General features: G+C 38.2%; 1 protein-coding gene across 2 annotated transcripts in view; it reads left to right on the top strand.

The window, feature by feature from the left end:
• Positions 1–17,004, top strand: part of SNCAIP (synuclein alpha interacting protein) — a 140,353-nt gene that overhangs the window by 79,508 nt on the left and 43,841 nt on the right. For both annotated transcript variants that reach the window (XM_039848548.1, XM_039848549.1), the window contains exon 3: positions 10,309–10,381. In XM_039848548.1, the coding sequence (XP_039704482.1) occupies positions 10,309–10,381 (73 nt within the window). The remainder of the gene's footprint in view (positions 1–10,308; positions 10,382–17,004) is intronic.

Genomic DNA, 17,004 nt, shown 5'->3' on the forward strand with positions numbered 1-17,004 from the left:
AGCAGTCCTGGCCTATTATATACTTGCGTGAAATTAAAGAAACTTGACTTTGACTGTCAGCCTCTCTAATGTTGTCAATTATTTCATAACCATTCAACCTCATGCAGGTTTAATACCTTAAATGTGCCAGATCATATTGTTCTTATATAATGACTTGACAGGGAAAACAGTAGAGATAACCTCTTAAGTACTGGAACAATTGTTTTCAGCCTATTTAGGTTAACTAGGAGCATTAAATGTTACAGCAGCTCTAGGAACTAAATGGAGACTATTCAGATGCTAACACTGAAATATGAAGATGTGTCCCACTTGCTAATTCACTGGCATAAGAAGAAATGTAGCCTCCCATAAATATGTCTTTATTTTTAGGATTCCGTAAACTTCTGTCTCTGACAGCCCTTAAGACTCTTTCCTGGCTAAGTGGCAGGAGGGGGGAGGATAATGCACAATACATTTGAAAAAGATGTTTGCTAAGAAGATGCCCAAGTTTAAAACTGCTCTTCTTCCTCTCCAGCCATAGCCCTATTATGTCGTCTAAGCTTTCTGTTTCATGATTTTTCCCTCTGGTCATGAGCTTGGTTCTTGTTTTAATTAAAATACAAGCTGTATATTGGTACAAAAAAAAAACAAAACCTGGAACTTTTTTTGCCTTTACCTAATGAGACAAAACACAGAAGGCACTCAAATTATTTTGAAGTTTCCCAGACTCTAAAATAATACTCATCCTTTGCAAATGCAGTTTTTAAACTATACATTCTTGTGACCTTGCCATCTAAAAGAGCAGAACATTGTGTAATAATTGCAGATCTGTGAGGGAGAGATGACGACACACATAAACACAGGTTCAAAGTAGGGCTTTTCTGTCACTGCAAATGGGTTTATAGATTTCTTTCTTTATTCATACAGAAGCCAGATCCCTCCATATTAAAAAAGAAAAATGCTCTAGAATACTATTTTACCATAGAGTTTTTAGTAGGTATGGTGGTGTATTTATTTTATTAAGAGAGGCCAATTTGCTGTTCTCAAAAATATTATTAACACAAGACCGAATACAGCACAGGCCAAATCGTGGATCCATTGAAGAGCTTCACTCATAGCCATTAAATGTTGACTTTGCCACGCAGTACACTGAACTATTTAAGTCATTATCTTGTTTAAGCCTCGGATCAACTCTGCAAAGCAGGCTGTATTTTAATCCCCTATTTAGTAGATTAAGAAAATAAGACTTAAAGAGCTCATATGACTTTCACGAGGTTTCAGATAGGTAAGTGTGGGGTCAGGATTTAAACACAGAACTCTTCCCCTTCTGAACAACTTGGTTGAGTAGTAGAATCTCTGGACCAGTCATCTCACCCATTACTGTCCCTAGATAGGCACTGAAACAATTGCAAATAGCTTTTTGGAACTAATGGAGTTGGTATATGTTATAAATAAAATAAAATAAGCTAAAGAGAATTTAGACCAATTTCTTAATTTTACTGTAATTCAACTTTACCATCTGTAAAATAATAATCATCTCTACCTATTGCCCTGGATTTTATGGAAAAAATTTGAAACTTTATATATGTATGTATGTGAACACATACCCACATACTTTTATGCATACACACATGTATACACACTTATTCAAATACCTACATGTAGATGTGTATATATACATGCACATATAAATACGTACACACGTGTGATTATGTGTACACAAACAAATACAAGTAAGGAAAATATTCTATTCCCCTGCACAGGAATTTTTGATGCCTTCTGTATCATTGTGACTGCAACTTTGGTGAATGTTGACATTTGTTGGTAATTGCATAAACTATTTTTTTTTTGTGCAAGTCAAATGAAATCACGATAAATAAATGTCCTTCCACTTTACTATCCCCTATGACCTAAGACCTTGCAACCTAGAGTAATAATACAGAATTATGTGGATTCAGTTTTCTAAGGTGCCGGAACTGTTATCTGGTAGAAAAATAAATTTTTATGGCAAACAAATCTCACTTGCAATGAGTTTTCATATTTTCTATCCTATAGATCTAAACTACCTACCCACTTCTGTTTTGTGTGTACCACCTTTTATTCAACTCAGTCCATTGATACTTCCCAGATTTCATTACATTTTGACAAAGAGCCATTTCTCAGCAATGGGAGATCTTGTGAAAGGACATGTATTGCTCATCAAGTGGACTCAGGCAAAGAGTTGGGCAGGTAAAGAATACAGCTTTTGCCCTGATTTTAGGTGTGATACAGAATATAAAGATATTAAAGATACAAAGACTCTGGCTTGCCTGTCCTCTCTATCAAGGAATCTACCTGAGTAAGATCCTATTATACTTTCTACTGTGCTTCCTGAAAGGTTGACCAAGAGTTTGATGTGGTGTCTGGCTGCCTCAATCTCTTCTTAAATGTCTCTATCTATTAGCCCTGCTCTTTCTAGCAACCATCTCAGTATGATCTAGTTTCATCAACTTTTTGCAATGTCCTGTATTCAAGTCGAAATTACCTCTCATTCTTCCTTTTTGCAGCAGACTATTATCAAAAACCTTGTGCCTTGTTCTAATATTGGAAGTCATATGTCTTGTTTTCTTAACTCCTGCCAGGAAAGGAATTAGGAATAATCTAATCCAGAAAAGATGAATTATAAATTCATGTCCCATAGCTAGTGTTACAGCCCAGGTCTGGAACCCAGGTTCCTGACTCCAAATCTTGGACTAGACATCCGTTCCTGAGAAGGTAGAAAGCAACCTTATAAACAGAATGATTTCCAAGAAGAATGAGCAAAGTCAGATTTTTTTGTTTGCTCTTTTACTCTGCACATAGCCCTAAAAGTTATTATCTTGCTTGATAGTCATATCACTTATTAGATTGACTATGCATGTCATTTATACAAACTATTTACCTTCTATGCATAATTAAATTGTATGCCAATCTGTTCAACAAGTGTTCATTAAACATTTACAATATACTAAGCATGGTTTTAGGCTTGGGGTGAATGACACAGACTTGGTCTGTGTTCTCACAGAGTTTACAGTATCCTATAGTAACAGTTGAGCAGATTATTAAATGTTAGGTTAACTTCATGGTAGGTCACATTTAATTTCAATATTGAATCCCATCCTTGACAGGCAGTCATTATATTTGGTGGTGATTGATTGTTGGTTCACAGTTAAAACTAGACCATCGTTGAAGTTGAGCAGAGATTATGTCCAGCATCTGCCCTACTGCAAGATAAATATCTTTTGTAATTCTTTTGTAATTTTTCCTTTAACAGTTACCATTACTTCGGCTTTACTTTAAAAGCTCTTTTTTGATACTTTATAATGTAAATAATAATAATAGCTAACATTCACTGAACATTTACTATGTATCAGATACTTATTCCCATGTTTTACATTTTTAGGTCATAATCTCCACAGCCACGTTCTAGTGAACAGTATCTGTTTTACAGATGAAGAAACTGACATACAGGGGTTAAATAACTGAGATTAATTAGCTACAAAATGGTGAAGCCAGCATGTAGTATGTGCAGTCTAGTTCTAGAATCCACGTGTATAACCACTGCATTAAAAATGACCTCTGCTGGGCCTTTTGGTCACCTCTGGCCATCCCTGTTCTCCCAGGTCACTTCTCACAGTAGGAAGGGGTCAATCAATACTGTGATCTCACCACCTTTACCAATGTGGACTTTCATCTTTTGCCTGACTACATATTAACATTACAATAGAGTAATTCCTGGTGTACTCTAAATATGGTCAAAAGTTTCTGAGTTTTCCCAAATACAACCACAAGCAGTATCTTAGCATGAAAGAATTTATTATCAAATATTTAAAACTTTGGAAGATAGAATAAAAACAAGGAACAATAGCAAAAATCAAATTCATTTGAAAATAGGATTATTTATAATACTATTCTTTAATGGAGCCTAAATGGTAGAAAGAAATGTATTTAAGGCAGACTGGGATGGACATGTGAAAATGTAGATTACTGGTGTTTTTACATAGAGGTGGTAGTTGAAACTGTGGGAGTCAGTATGTTCACCTACAAAACAATGAATGTGGAAAGAGAAGAATGTTCCAGGAAAAACTATGCAGAAGTATGTCCTGCAAAGAAAAAGAGTCTTTTATAAAAGAAACTAGAAAGAAGTTTTCATAGATACAGGAGGCAAACGGAGTGGGGCGGAGGGGATGATTTACAGAGCTTACAAGAGGAAGTGGTCAATGGTGGGAAACAGGTCATTATAAAGAGATAGGTTGAAAAGTGCCCACTGGGTTTTCCAGTTAAGACTCATTGGTGGCCATAATAAGAGCAGTGCCTGTGAGGTGATGGGACAGAGGTCATATGGTGGTGGCGTAAATGCAGAGGTAAAGAAGTAGAGACAAGAACCCAGGCAATTCTTTAAAAATGATGGCTGTGAACACAAATGAGCAGGCAAGTCCATGGTCAGCTGGAGAGGCAATATGTATTGAGGTGGTGGGGTACTTGTTTATTTTTATAGGATCAGAGGAGAAAGTCGATGTTGAGAGAGAGGCTGAAGGAAAGGTCAGAAGAGGGCATGATGGCAGAGCCAGAGTCCGGAGGAGATAGGAGAGAAGACCTGAAGACTAGCAGAGGGCTCTTAGTAGCACATCCTCAGAGAAGGGACGGTGGCGCATAATCAGTTATGGAGGGTATACAGTTGGCATGCCCCTTCCTGAATTGGAAGGGCAGGCCTTTGGAGAGGTTGCCAGATTTTTAGAAAAATATGTTTCTGAAAATCTCATTTCAGCTGTGTGCCTTTGCTTTCACTACCAGCTTTGCTTGTACACATTGTTGTCATTTCATTGTGTGCCTGTCGAGATGCCTGCTTGAGTTTTGGAAAGCTATGTGAGAAATCATGAATTTCAGGATAGTTGTTTGGATGACTGGCTTAATTGTTTCTTTTGGAAACTTAATGAGACCTTAGTTGTTTAAAAGTCTCTAGCTTGAAAAGGTGCTTGGGATTTTAGCTCTTTAATTTTCTGTGGCTTATTACCATTTGAGTAATGTCTGCTTGTTCACCCAACTGGCTCCAGCTGTCAGGAGTAAGGGCCAAGGCATTTCAGGCCTTAACAATATCTAGGGTGGTCAGAGGTCCCACAGGCCAGTGTAGAAATCACACACTGTTATTATGAATCTCATGTTTGTTCAAACTATTTTGTATGGCAGAGTGACAAAATTGACTGGTGTAGGCTGGGTTGTGTAGGATTGTCTTGCGTCATATCAACTCTATAGTTTGTGAAGCTACGTTTCAGTGTCAACCCTTGGCTAAGTACTCTCTTGGATGTGGAAAGACCAAAGAGAAGCCAAATCATGTGCTGGGACAGGCTGAGCTCACCTTTCTTTCCTTCCAATCCCAGCTCGGTCTCCCTGTTCCTGCCTCATTTAATTCTCACATCTTGATTTAAAAGTCATGAGTAGATTAAAGGTGAGAGGTAAGGTCTGTGCTACACACGTGGAAAGCAAGTTAAAGAAAAGAGACAAAAACATTTAACATCATTTGACAGCTTGCAAATTGACTTCACTTACATTATCCTATATGGTTATCTCTGTTCTATAGATAAGGAAACTGAGCTTCAGAGATATGAAATTATTTGTCCAGAACCAAAGAGTTAATAAATGTCAGAACTGGGACTTGAATCCAGATCTTCTGGCTCTAAATCCATTGTTCTTTATACAAAAGGCTAAGGCATCAGCCAGCAGTCATATTGTTAATAAGTCGAAAGTGGTTTTTTTTCTTTACATTTACCGTGATTACAATGCTAGACTTGTAGTTATGGGTTTTTCTAAGATTAGTGCTATATAAATATTAACTACTGTAATTATTACTATTATTATCGTCACTAAAATCATGGGCTACATAGGGGAGTTCATTTTATTCAGTCTAGTAAGTACCCAGTATCTTTGGTAAATAAAACATGTCTACACCCTCAGGAAGTAGAGAAAGCAAATTATAAACATAGATGAAATGTGATGTGATGGATTCTGTAATGGATATACGACTAAAACAAGGAAATAATACAGGATGAGGTTCCATAGTGTAGCAGTTAGCACATCTGCTTTACACGCAGAAGGTCCTGGGTTCGTGCCCCAGTGGAGCCACAGTCCATGGTGTCCTGGGTTCGTGCCCCAGTGGAGCTACAGCCATGCTACTCTGAACAAGCACGATGTCTGATCTCGGAAGCTAAGCAGGGTTGGGCCTGGTTAGTACTTGGATGAGAGACCACCTAGGAAGACCAGGTGCTGAAGGCATAAATAATAATGATAAATACTAAAATAAATAAATAAATAATTTTAAAAAAGGAAATAATACAGAGCAGTGGTTCTTGAACTTCAGCATACATCAGCATCACCTAGATAGCTTGTAAAACACAGATTGCTAGGCCCTGCCCTCAGAGATTCTGGGGTGAGGCCCAAGAATGTGAATTCCTAACAAATTCCTGGATGGTGTCGATGCCCTGGTCAGGAGACCACAGTTTGAAAGCTGGCCAGGTTGGGCCAGAGAAAATATTTTGGAAGTGATAACCAGGCAAAGCGTGAAGAAGTAAAAGGAGTTTGCCTGATGAAATGGATGGAATGGTATTCCAGGTAGATGGAATAGCATGCATACATGTATAGGCAGATAAAACAGTAGATAGGCGATCCGCAAGAAATTCGATAGTATCACAATCAAAAGGGAAGTGGACAGTGGTAAAAGATGAGTCTGAACTCATGATGGGTTTCATGTACCATACAAGGCATGCAGTCTTGCCCTGTAGGCAGAGCAGAGCCAGTGAGTGGAGGATTCGAAACAGAAAAGCACCTTAGTCAAATTTGCATTATAGAAAACTATTTAATTCTACTGCATATTGAAGAATGGAGGAAATTCACACTTTCTACCTAAATATGAAAGAACTCTATCGAACACCTATTATATTATGCCCAGAGATTAATCAAATGTGTATACATCTTGTTATTTTGGTCAAACAGCTAATAAGTCACTGCGTAGCATCCATATATATGAGCCAAAGATACTATCCTTGCCCCTAGGCACTTGTAGGAGCCAACACTAACACATAGGAAACAACAGAGCACAAGGCAAGGCAATATTTTACCAAGGACAGAACAGTGTAAGATCTGAAAGACTGAAGCAGTCATCCAGGGTTTCATGGAGAAGGCAGAACACAGGCTAGCCTTGCAGAACAGCTCCATTTGGCCAGAGGAAGGCGTGGCAGGCGAGGAGGACCCAGGAGCAAAGGAGCAGAAGGAGACTAAACTTTGAATGCACAGAGACATTATTGAAGCGGAGGCAGCTAGTCAACCTTTGACAGCGGCTTTTCTTGAGACATGATGGGGGAGTGGAAAAAAGTTTGGATCAAAAAGGCTCTTTCTAGAGGGGATAACCTCTGGAAAATATTTAGAACAGAATTAATTAGGGCAATATAAAGATAAGAAATGTGTCTCAACCATCTGCAAACCTCCTCTCCTCTCATATCACCCAAGGATAATAGGAATCAAGGGAACAGAATATTTCAAAGCTTGGATTAGGGACAAGAGACAGGGAAGATACATTGGGCTTTGATTCTGATAGGACCAAAATGACAATAGTTGATTTCTTAAGAGCCATTGTCTTGAGAATGAGATGAGTTGGTGATCTGACAGCTTCATATAAAAGGCCATCTGTCCTGTGCACTGGGACACCAAGGACGCCCTCCCTTTCAGCTCCCAGATGGTAGCACAATGCATTTGTGCAAGGGCGACTTCCTGGATCATTTGCTTATTCCCAAATTTGCAAATAGGAAAATGTTTCTGCGTGTTGGTTTTGCGAATTGTGTTTTCTCTTCATCTTTTCATAGCACGACTTAACCATCTTTGCAACATTCTCTTTAGCTTTATCTTTTATCCAAAGAATAGTGTTTGCACTTAACTGAAACAAAACTACAAATTGGTTTTTTTCTTGTGTCTTTATAAAGAATGGTGTATTTGTTCACAGTATAAATTGGAGTCATTGCTGAATTTGACATTTCATATCCCCTTACAATTATCCCAAACTTTGTTCTGGCCACCATATCATCCTTTCCCTAGACTGCTGTACTTTTTATTTCCATTACCAGAGCAGCACATGGCTTTTTATTCAAGGTCATTATTCCCAAAGAATTAAGATGTATGCCATCACAAAAGTGACATCCTATATAACCAAGAGTGTGGAGAGGCAAAGCTGCCATGTGTGTTGTAGGTTGAAGCAGTGGATGGGATCAGCTAAGCTAGTCTCTGCCTGTGGCTCAGTTCCCACACCAACCAGGTGGCCATGCTGTTCTCATTTAAACCTCATCAAATTAAAAGTTACTACAGACACTATGGACCTTCAAGGTCACATAGGAAGAGTTAGATGTATAGCTAATAAATCAGACATTCTGACATACTTTACTGTGGGGTGAGAGGTGATGATTAGGATGCATGTGGCTGGAAATACAGATAGCAGCATGCCCAGTTTAATCAAATATACCTCATTAAGCCCAGTGAACAACCTTATTGAATTTATCATTAACTATATTTAAACATAATCAATCTTAAATTTCCTCTTTCTAAAATTATGTCTTAGACGAAAATTAAAAAAAAAGAGAGAGCGAGATAGTGGGTAAGACTTTGCCAAAGGGTACTTTCATGGGGCACATGGCAGCCAAAACAAAAAGCCCAGTTTTAATTGAATTATAGACTGTGTAATTGTTTAACCTGTACCAGCTGGTCTCAAGAAGCTACCAGATTCCTTAGAGAGCTTGTACTTGGCTGGAAAAATAAGGTACCTTATTAGTAACAACAACAACAACAACAAAAAGCCTTCTGTACATGTGTTACCCCCGACCCCCAAAGAACATATTGTAAAAGGGAAAAAGAATTTTGAAGTTCATTTTTGATTTAAGAGACAGTCATCCCTCCCTCTGAGTGAGTGGATTTACTACAACACCTATAGTCTCTAAGGAATGGCCAGCACAAACAGGATGTTATTGCATCAGACAGGTAAGAGTAATTTCTCTAATTAGTCATTTGAGATTTTATTTTTTACTTGGATGCACCGGATATTTAATTTGTGACATGGAGTTGGCAAACTGACAGTAGCTACAACTGCTCCTCCCTCTGTCTTGCTGTCCTGATGCCCTGTGGGAAGCAGTGGGGCGTCTTCATGTAGACACTGCTTCATCTATCAACATCAAGCTAACTAAAGTACCTTCTTATTGACAAATGTGTCCTAATTACACCTTCTTCACTGGTAATGCTAGAATAATCCTAATGAGTTTCCCATGATCGTTTTTCTTTTAGATTAAATGTTTTCTCTCAATCCCCCAAATTTTGCAACAGTGAAGTAATTTATAATACATTCTCATCTCATAAGAACGTGTTTCCTAAAGGTACCAAGCAAAATATTTTTAGGAAGCTGTACTTCATGAATTAAAGTATGATTGAAGACAGCCCTTTGATTAAAGAAAGAGTTCATTCTTTTATTTTAAGACACCCTTCTCTCAAGAAAGATTGATTGGCACCAAACGTAGTTCCCATAAATCATAGCTATTGATTTTACATTTGTTTTAGCTCTTCTGATTTTTATGTACTCTGCCCCCGCTTATGTCATAATATGTTACCCTGGTAGCTGACCCCTGAGTTGGTGCTGGGACTGAACCTACAAGATGGTTTCTTTCAGTTCGTTCTAATCTACGTATGAAACAAATGAGCTTTCAAACACAAAACCATGCTCCCTTCGCTTTTTATAACATTATCCTGGTATTTCCCATGGAGATTACAGATGCCACACAGTAAAAGCTGTGGCAAGTGGCAACATTAGGGATGTTTGCATATTGCTATCAGCATCAGTGCAGACATGGCTCCTGGCTGCCCTGGATGCTACAGGAAACTGGGTGCTCTTCCCTCTGGCTTTTCACACATAGATTTGCTCTTAGAATTCAGAATGCAAATATTATGGCCGTCTTCTAGAAATTCTCAAGGTCAGAACATCCTGCCACCTTCCACGAGTAGCAGAAGTGATGGGAGATAGAATGTCTGCTGGCTGTACTTCACCTTGTTTGCTAAAAAGGGGTTCTCCAGGCATCTTTAATTGGCTTAGATGCTTATAGGTATAGCTTGGGATGCTGCCAGATCACTAAGTGGTCTATTTAGGATAAAAGTCACTAGAATTTTAGATATATATGTACTCAAGTATCACTTCTTGTGTTTTGATTTTTCTGAGCAATTTGAGTGAATGGCATGCTCTCATTTTAAGTTGTTATTTTACACTGTTTTCTCCTCTGGTTTCTCATTCAGTATTCAGTTACATCACTCAAGACCATCCCAGAACTGTGCCGAAGATGTGATTCACAAAATGAAGACAGATCAGGTAGGTTTTCCTTCTCAGCTCTCCTCTCATCCTGACTCTGAGAGTGTGGAAGCTCTTTCTACTTACATTGTTTGCTCCTGCTTTCTGTTTTTTGTTTGTTCATTTGTTTTGTTTTGTTTTATTTTGTTTTTATGGCTTCTCCACACACCCCTACTCTCAGCAAACAGACGTTAGGTCATCCTCGAAAGGCTAACAGGACAGGGAGGCCCTAATGAAGACGTGGCTGTATACAAATAAATGTAGGCGATCATCTCAACAGCCCAAACCACAGTATATGCAGCAATTTATTGAAAACCCGAGAAACCATTGGTGACAAAACATAATGATGCAGGCGCCAATGAAAAAATGTTGGATGCATTTGCTACCCATGTGGCAAGGCCAGCTTGGGGGATGGTGCTTGTCCAAAGTCTGAAACCCTATCAGGGATGCGACATGATAGAATCTGCAATAAGGCATACTGTAATAGTTAAGATTAAAGCAAAACTTTGGAGTTTAATAGTGTAAACTAAACAGAATTATGGCATATAGATGAAAACCAGCTGGTTGACCTTTTCTCCTTGCATACCCCACCACCCCCGACAAAAAAACTACATTCAGAGTTGTTTTTCCCTCTGTAAATCAAATTAAGCCTCTCTCCTCTTCTCTCTCTGATGGGCAAAAATGAAAATAAAAAAGAATATTGATGGGAACGATACCATGGCATTAACTATGAAATGATGTTTATTATTTTTCCAAGTAATTCCTCTAAGGCATCACCGTTAACCTTGCCAAAGCCGGACCTCCTCTGATAGTAACTAGAATCCTGAGAACCATGGGTGATAGAACGCTTAAGATAATCTTCAAATTATGTGTATCATGTTTAAATATAAATAGATGGTTTGTTCCTGCACAGCTACTAGAATTGTAGGCCTAACTGAAAGGACTTGTACAAAACAAATTTACTTTTTTCCTAGACTGTTTATTTTCTTTTGACATTTTGCTTAGATGAGACGTGGAAAATAATTAGTCTTCCTGGGGGGGGTGTGTGTGTGTGTAAGTAACGCTTCAATGTTTGGGTCAGAAACATCATACAAGATGGTTTTAATTTGAAATAAAACTTTCTATTTACCTTCAGGTTTTAAAAAATATTTTTTATTTGAAATACACTCAAGTCTCTATTGGGTGTAACAGAGGCTTTGGCCATAAGGCTTATAGGATGTGTCTTCTTAGAAGGAATCACTAGGTTCAAAGCTGAACTTCTGACTGTGGTCGGTGACACAACAATCATATTGCAGTGGACGGACCAGAGCCTCAGAGGAAAAATAACCTGGGTTCAAGTTAACATTCAACCATTTATCAGCTCTATGACTCTGGGCCTATGACTAATTATCTATAAAATAAGAAAGAAATTTGGTCTGCCAATGCTACCAGACTATTATTAGGATCAAAATTAAGTGATATATCCAAAGGTACTTTGTAGATACAACATTTTCTTTTTTTATTAATTGGAGTTGGGGAGTAGGGAGAAGAAATAATAATGAACACTTCAGTAGTACTTAATGTGTGTGCTAGGTATGATTGTAAGCACTTTACTTACAGTAGCTCAATTAATTCTAGAGTCCCTGTGAGCTGAGCACTATTAGGATGTTTGTATTATAGATGACCAAACTGAGACACAGAACAGAGAAGTTAAATATTTTGCCCAGAGTCACACAGCAATTAAGTTACAGAGCTGGAATTCAAACCTCAGGAAGTCTGCCTCTACCCTCTGTTCTCTTATGCATTATATATACTACCTCTCACATAGGTGAACTCGGTGTCACTAGTTTAATTTCAGGATAGTCTTTTAAAACTATGAAAATCAGCATTTTTCCTCATTAAGTGGTGAATTTCTTTTCTCTGTTAAATAGCTATTCTTGCTTACTAAGTGAATTAACTGAAGATTTTTAAAGTAATTTTTCCTGGGGTTTGTTCATTCCATTTTCTTTGGGTTGTGTGACTTCTAGCCACTTCCACAGCGGTAATGTTAGACATTTTTTTCGGTTGAGAAGCAAGATCAGTTTCAAGTTTAGAAGCTTTAAAACTTCACCCAGAGCAAAGACCCAGTAGGGCTCAAGGTAATTAGCAATAATTAGACATGATAGGAAATGGATGTGTGAGGTTATAACTCAAGGTAGTCACATGTGCACCCCCACTTCTGTGGACCTGGAGGCTGGTAAACCACTTTCTAAGAGAGTAAGAATGATCCTAGAAAAAGAAATACATGGAAAGATCCCATCTCTCTGTAACACTATGTAGAATTATCTGTGGACTCCTTTGAAAGAAATCTCAGCATAGTAAAGTGTGTCACAGCCAGTTTCAGAAAGAATCAAGGCATTCTCAGTAGTTCCATGGGCATCCAAATGTAGGAATACCACCTCCCGCATCCCTCCATACTTTCTTGTATCAAAGACCCAGGAGGAATCTGCTCCAGCCGTGCTTACAGATTTCCATCTTTATGGTCATTTTTTTCAAACACATGGCTTCTGAGAAGGCAGATTGGCTTCTGAGAAGAGTCCACATCTTTCTTTTGGATGAGGCACCCTCTGGGAAAATTTTTCCCCAACCTCTTGTCACTTAGAATATACACCACCAGAGGAAGACGCTTCTCTTTTCCTTTCTAAAGTTTGTTAAGCACTTTCTACTTTGTATAGGTCGTCAAATGTTAAAGTCCATCCTTGTATTAACAATTCTGAGATCAGATGTTCTTGGATCCATTTGTTCTTTTATTTCTTCATTCATCAGATAATTATAGATTGTTCTCTGTACTAGGCACTGAGGACACAGTAACAAGACATAGCCACGTCCCCTGTTCTTAAGGCACTTACATTGTAGAGGATGACAGACAATAGGCAAGCAAGTGAACAACTAAAACAACATTTCAGGGAATGGGAAGAAGAGACTAAGGTAATGTGATAGAGCAACTTGTATGTGTTGTGGGGGAGAAGGAGAGTTGGGGGGTCAGGCAGTGTTAGAAGGACCCAGCCACATGAAAAATCAGTGAAGAGTGCTGAAGGCAGAGGAACTAGCAGGTGCAAAGTCTCTGAACCAGAAAGGAGCTTAGCATGTATGAGGAAGGAAAAGAAAATCAATGTAGCTACAGTGTGATGATCAAAGTAAGGATGATGTCAGGGTCACATTGTATAGGGTGCCATCCATCATGTATGCAGAGGTCAGATTTATGCCAGGTGCCATGAACGGCACCACCAGCAGGAGTGCAATTTGTCTAAAATCCGATTACCTAGAAAGAAGCCTCGGCATATAGAATCATAACTCTCATTGGAAGTGACCCTAAAGATCATCTAGTCTGAGAGAGAGAGCAAACGAGCGTGCAAATAATAAAGGAAATGGGTAAAATGTTGACAACTGATGAATGTAGATAAAAGGTATACAGGTGTTCTTTGTACTATTTTTATTTTTTCGACTTCTCTAAGTTTATCTACAAATGAAAAAAAAGTCTAATTATTTACAAATAAAATTTTTCTAAAAGTAAAAAAAAAAAATTCACATAGTCCAAAGTCCATCAGCTCTTTGAAGGCAGTTCTTATTGTCCTACTCATGGGGTCATCCGCCTGTACTTCATCCTTTCATTGATGGAGTACACGGTCTCATGAGGCCGCCTATCTATAAAGGTTAATTTTTTTCTTTAGCTAAAATCAGTGTCTCTTGAATTTCTATCTTTTGATCCAGGTTCTTCCTTTAGAACCATAAATAAGAATAATCCCTTCAAGGCAAGCAAGGGTGCCACTAAGTGTAGAGATAGCAATCATCCTCAATCTTGTCTTCCCTTGGTTAAAATTTTCCTCTACAGTTCTAAGTGTTCATTCTTCTTGCTCTCTCCGGATGATTGCATACAAATGGCTACATGTATGCTCCGATCAGAATGTGTCAGTCCCGCAGATCGGCCCCCAGGACCTACCACATATCTTTCCTGCCTTTCCAAGTGGGCTTCAAAGACAAGACTCATGCCCACCCTTTCTGTCTGTTTTTCAAGTGTTCCAGGGGGAGCAGGATTATCAACTGGGCCCTACTGGTGGCCCTTGGAAGCCCTTCTGTGAACCCCAGGGCTCACTCCATCTCATCCTTGGACATTGGGCCAAATCCACGATGGGGTCTGAGAAAGGCAGATGGCTGAGTATCGCCAGAGGCCCAGGCAGTGTCCCCATACCTTCTGCTAGCTCACCAATGTCATCTTCCCTGGAAGTGCCCTTCCTTTAGCCAAGGCTTTGATTCCTGTAGAAATCTAGTTTTTCCCTGATAGTAATATTATACATTGTTCTCCATCAATTACACTACACTATGACTGGGTTTCAGTTTTTTTGTGATAAAAGACGTTTCACGAAGGAATGTAAAGATGTTGGCTATACCACGGGAAGGTGGGAGAGAGATGGAGAACTAGGAGTTGGGATCCTGAGAACAAATTTTGCCTGTCTGCTCTTGAGTGCTCCCAGTAATTTCTTAGGTGCTTAGACCTGGTGTTATGCCAGGTCCACTGTAAATAGCTTATTTGTCCTTAAAATAATTCTCCGAGGGAGGACTGTTATTATGCCCATCTTATTGATGTGGAAACTGAGGCTCGCAAAGGGTAACTAATTTGACCATAGTTTTAGAACTAGCAAGCACGTTCGAAATCAGGTCTGCTGACTCCAGAGCCACTATGAACTCGAGCCAACTGAAGAGTGATTTTTATCCAAGGAGCCATGTCTGGCTGGTGGGGGCCAAGGATTAGCAACATGGAAGTTATGCATGAAAATGTTTACACCTCTAAGAGGAAGTTATTTGTGAAATGTTTGCATGTATTCTCTGCTTAATCTCTGCTACTCATGTAGGAAGAGAGGACAACACAGGCAGTGAATATGAACTCTGTTGTATGGTTTTCTCCAAATGAGAACTAAAATACGTTGTGTCGACATATGGTATTCAAATCAAACATATTCAATTTCATTGACTTTGAGTTTTTTTTAAATTAATTGGAAATTTAAATACACATTTGTTTCAACTTATGGTACTTTAAATGTCTCGTGATTCTTTCAAAATATGTATCTGCTGAGCTCGTATCATTTTTTATAAAAGGCAGATAAATATTAATGCAGTTTTGCATCTGAAAACTTAGATACACCGAGGTTAGAAAATTCAGTTACAAAACAGTAATAAATAGCCCTGCAATGTGTTTGAGAAAAGACTCTGAAAGGATAGACCTAAATAATATATCACTTGGATGACAATGGGTAAAGGAACACCATACTTTTAAACTTGGTATCTACTAAAAATCATTTTGGATGTATATTTAAAAGCATTGCAAATTTGCTATATTTTTAGTCCTTGTGCATGTAAATTTTGTGACAATCTTTTGAAAATATATGATTTTGTAAGACTTTCAAGGATTTCAGCTAGCACCAAAAATAGTAAGTTGACATGAAATTTGTTCTTTCAGCACTGCTTTTACATAGTTGATGATACTAAGTATATAAACCTCCTGTTTTCGATTTTATTAAAGTTTAATACTAAAAGCATGAAAGGGAAGGTTGATGTGGCAGTTTAGACTGAAAACCCTGCTGATTAATTCATTTCCCTTGATGTGATATAAAATGGACTCCAAAGAATAAAGATGCACATTTTCTAAGATCTCAGTCAAGAAAATGAACACTTCAACCTGATACAGTAAAGAATCTAACATTTTGACAAAAATTTCAGTTTATTTAACTATAGTAAGAATTTGCATAGAATAAAACAACTAGATGAGAATGTTAGTCCAGTAAAACAATTATTTTTGTTTTTCTTTAACAATTATAATTATATAGGTGATATAATCCATTATTAAAAATGGAAAGTATAATTAACCCTGCCACTAATACAAAATTACTATATTTCTTTATAGTATTTTTACCCTGAGGTATATTTGGTTGTGTGGTTGTAATCATAATGTAAGAACAATTTTATCTGCTGCTTTTTTCTGTTGTTACAGAATGTGTATGGCCATCATTTTTAATAAACCACAGAACTTGCTCCTGAATGTAGAGCTGCCCGTATTCTGGCCAAAGGGAGAGACAGACCATCTCTGCCTTTAAATCATTATCACTTTGTTTATGTTTCTGCGAGAAAGAGTAGAAGTCATGGTGGGGAAAGATGGGAGCAGAGGGTGACAGAAAAGTTCAGAGTAAACTCAGGTAGTGTCGAAGTAATGAAAGAGGCTGGAGATAGTGGAGCTTAAATACAGTGCATATTCTCCCCTTTTTCTCTTCAGTTGACCATAGCTATAAGCACCACAACTCCCCGATTTTCTAAAAGCTTAACAGCATCGTGGAATTAAGAAATCAAGAATGAGAAAGTATTAGAGGGAGAGAAAATTTAGGGTAAGGGACTCACAGTCTCCTCTCCCATGTTTCAGTTTATTTTTATTGGACTCTAAGAAATGTATCTCCCACCCTTAAAACTGATAAAGAAATCTCCTCTTGGTAGAAACAGTTAAGGAAATCTACAGTAAGGAAAAATGAAAACCTGGAAGTAAAGAGAGAAGCATTTAGGCAGCGAGGGAAAGAACTGAAGCACAGGGACAAAGAAAAAGTATCTTTTACCTTGTTGAGGCCTCACAGGGACTTCCTTCC

The sequence above is a fragment of the Pteropus medius genome, unplaced genomic scaffold (genome assembly GCF_902729225.1).
Source record: "Pteropus medius unplaced genomic scaffold, Ma_sr-lr_union100, whole genome shotgun sequence".
Taxonomy (NCBI): domain Eukaryota; kingdom Metazoa; phylum Chordata; class Mammalia; order Chiroptera; family Pteropodidae; genus Pteropus; species Pteropus medius.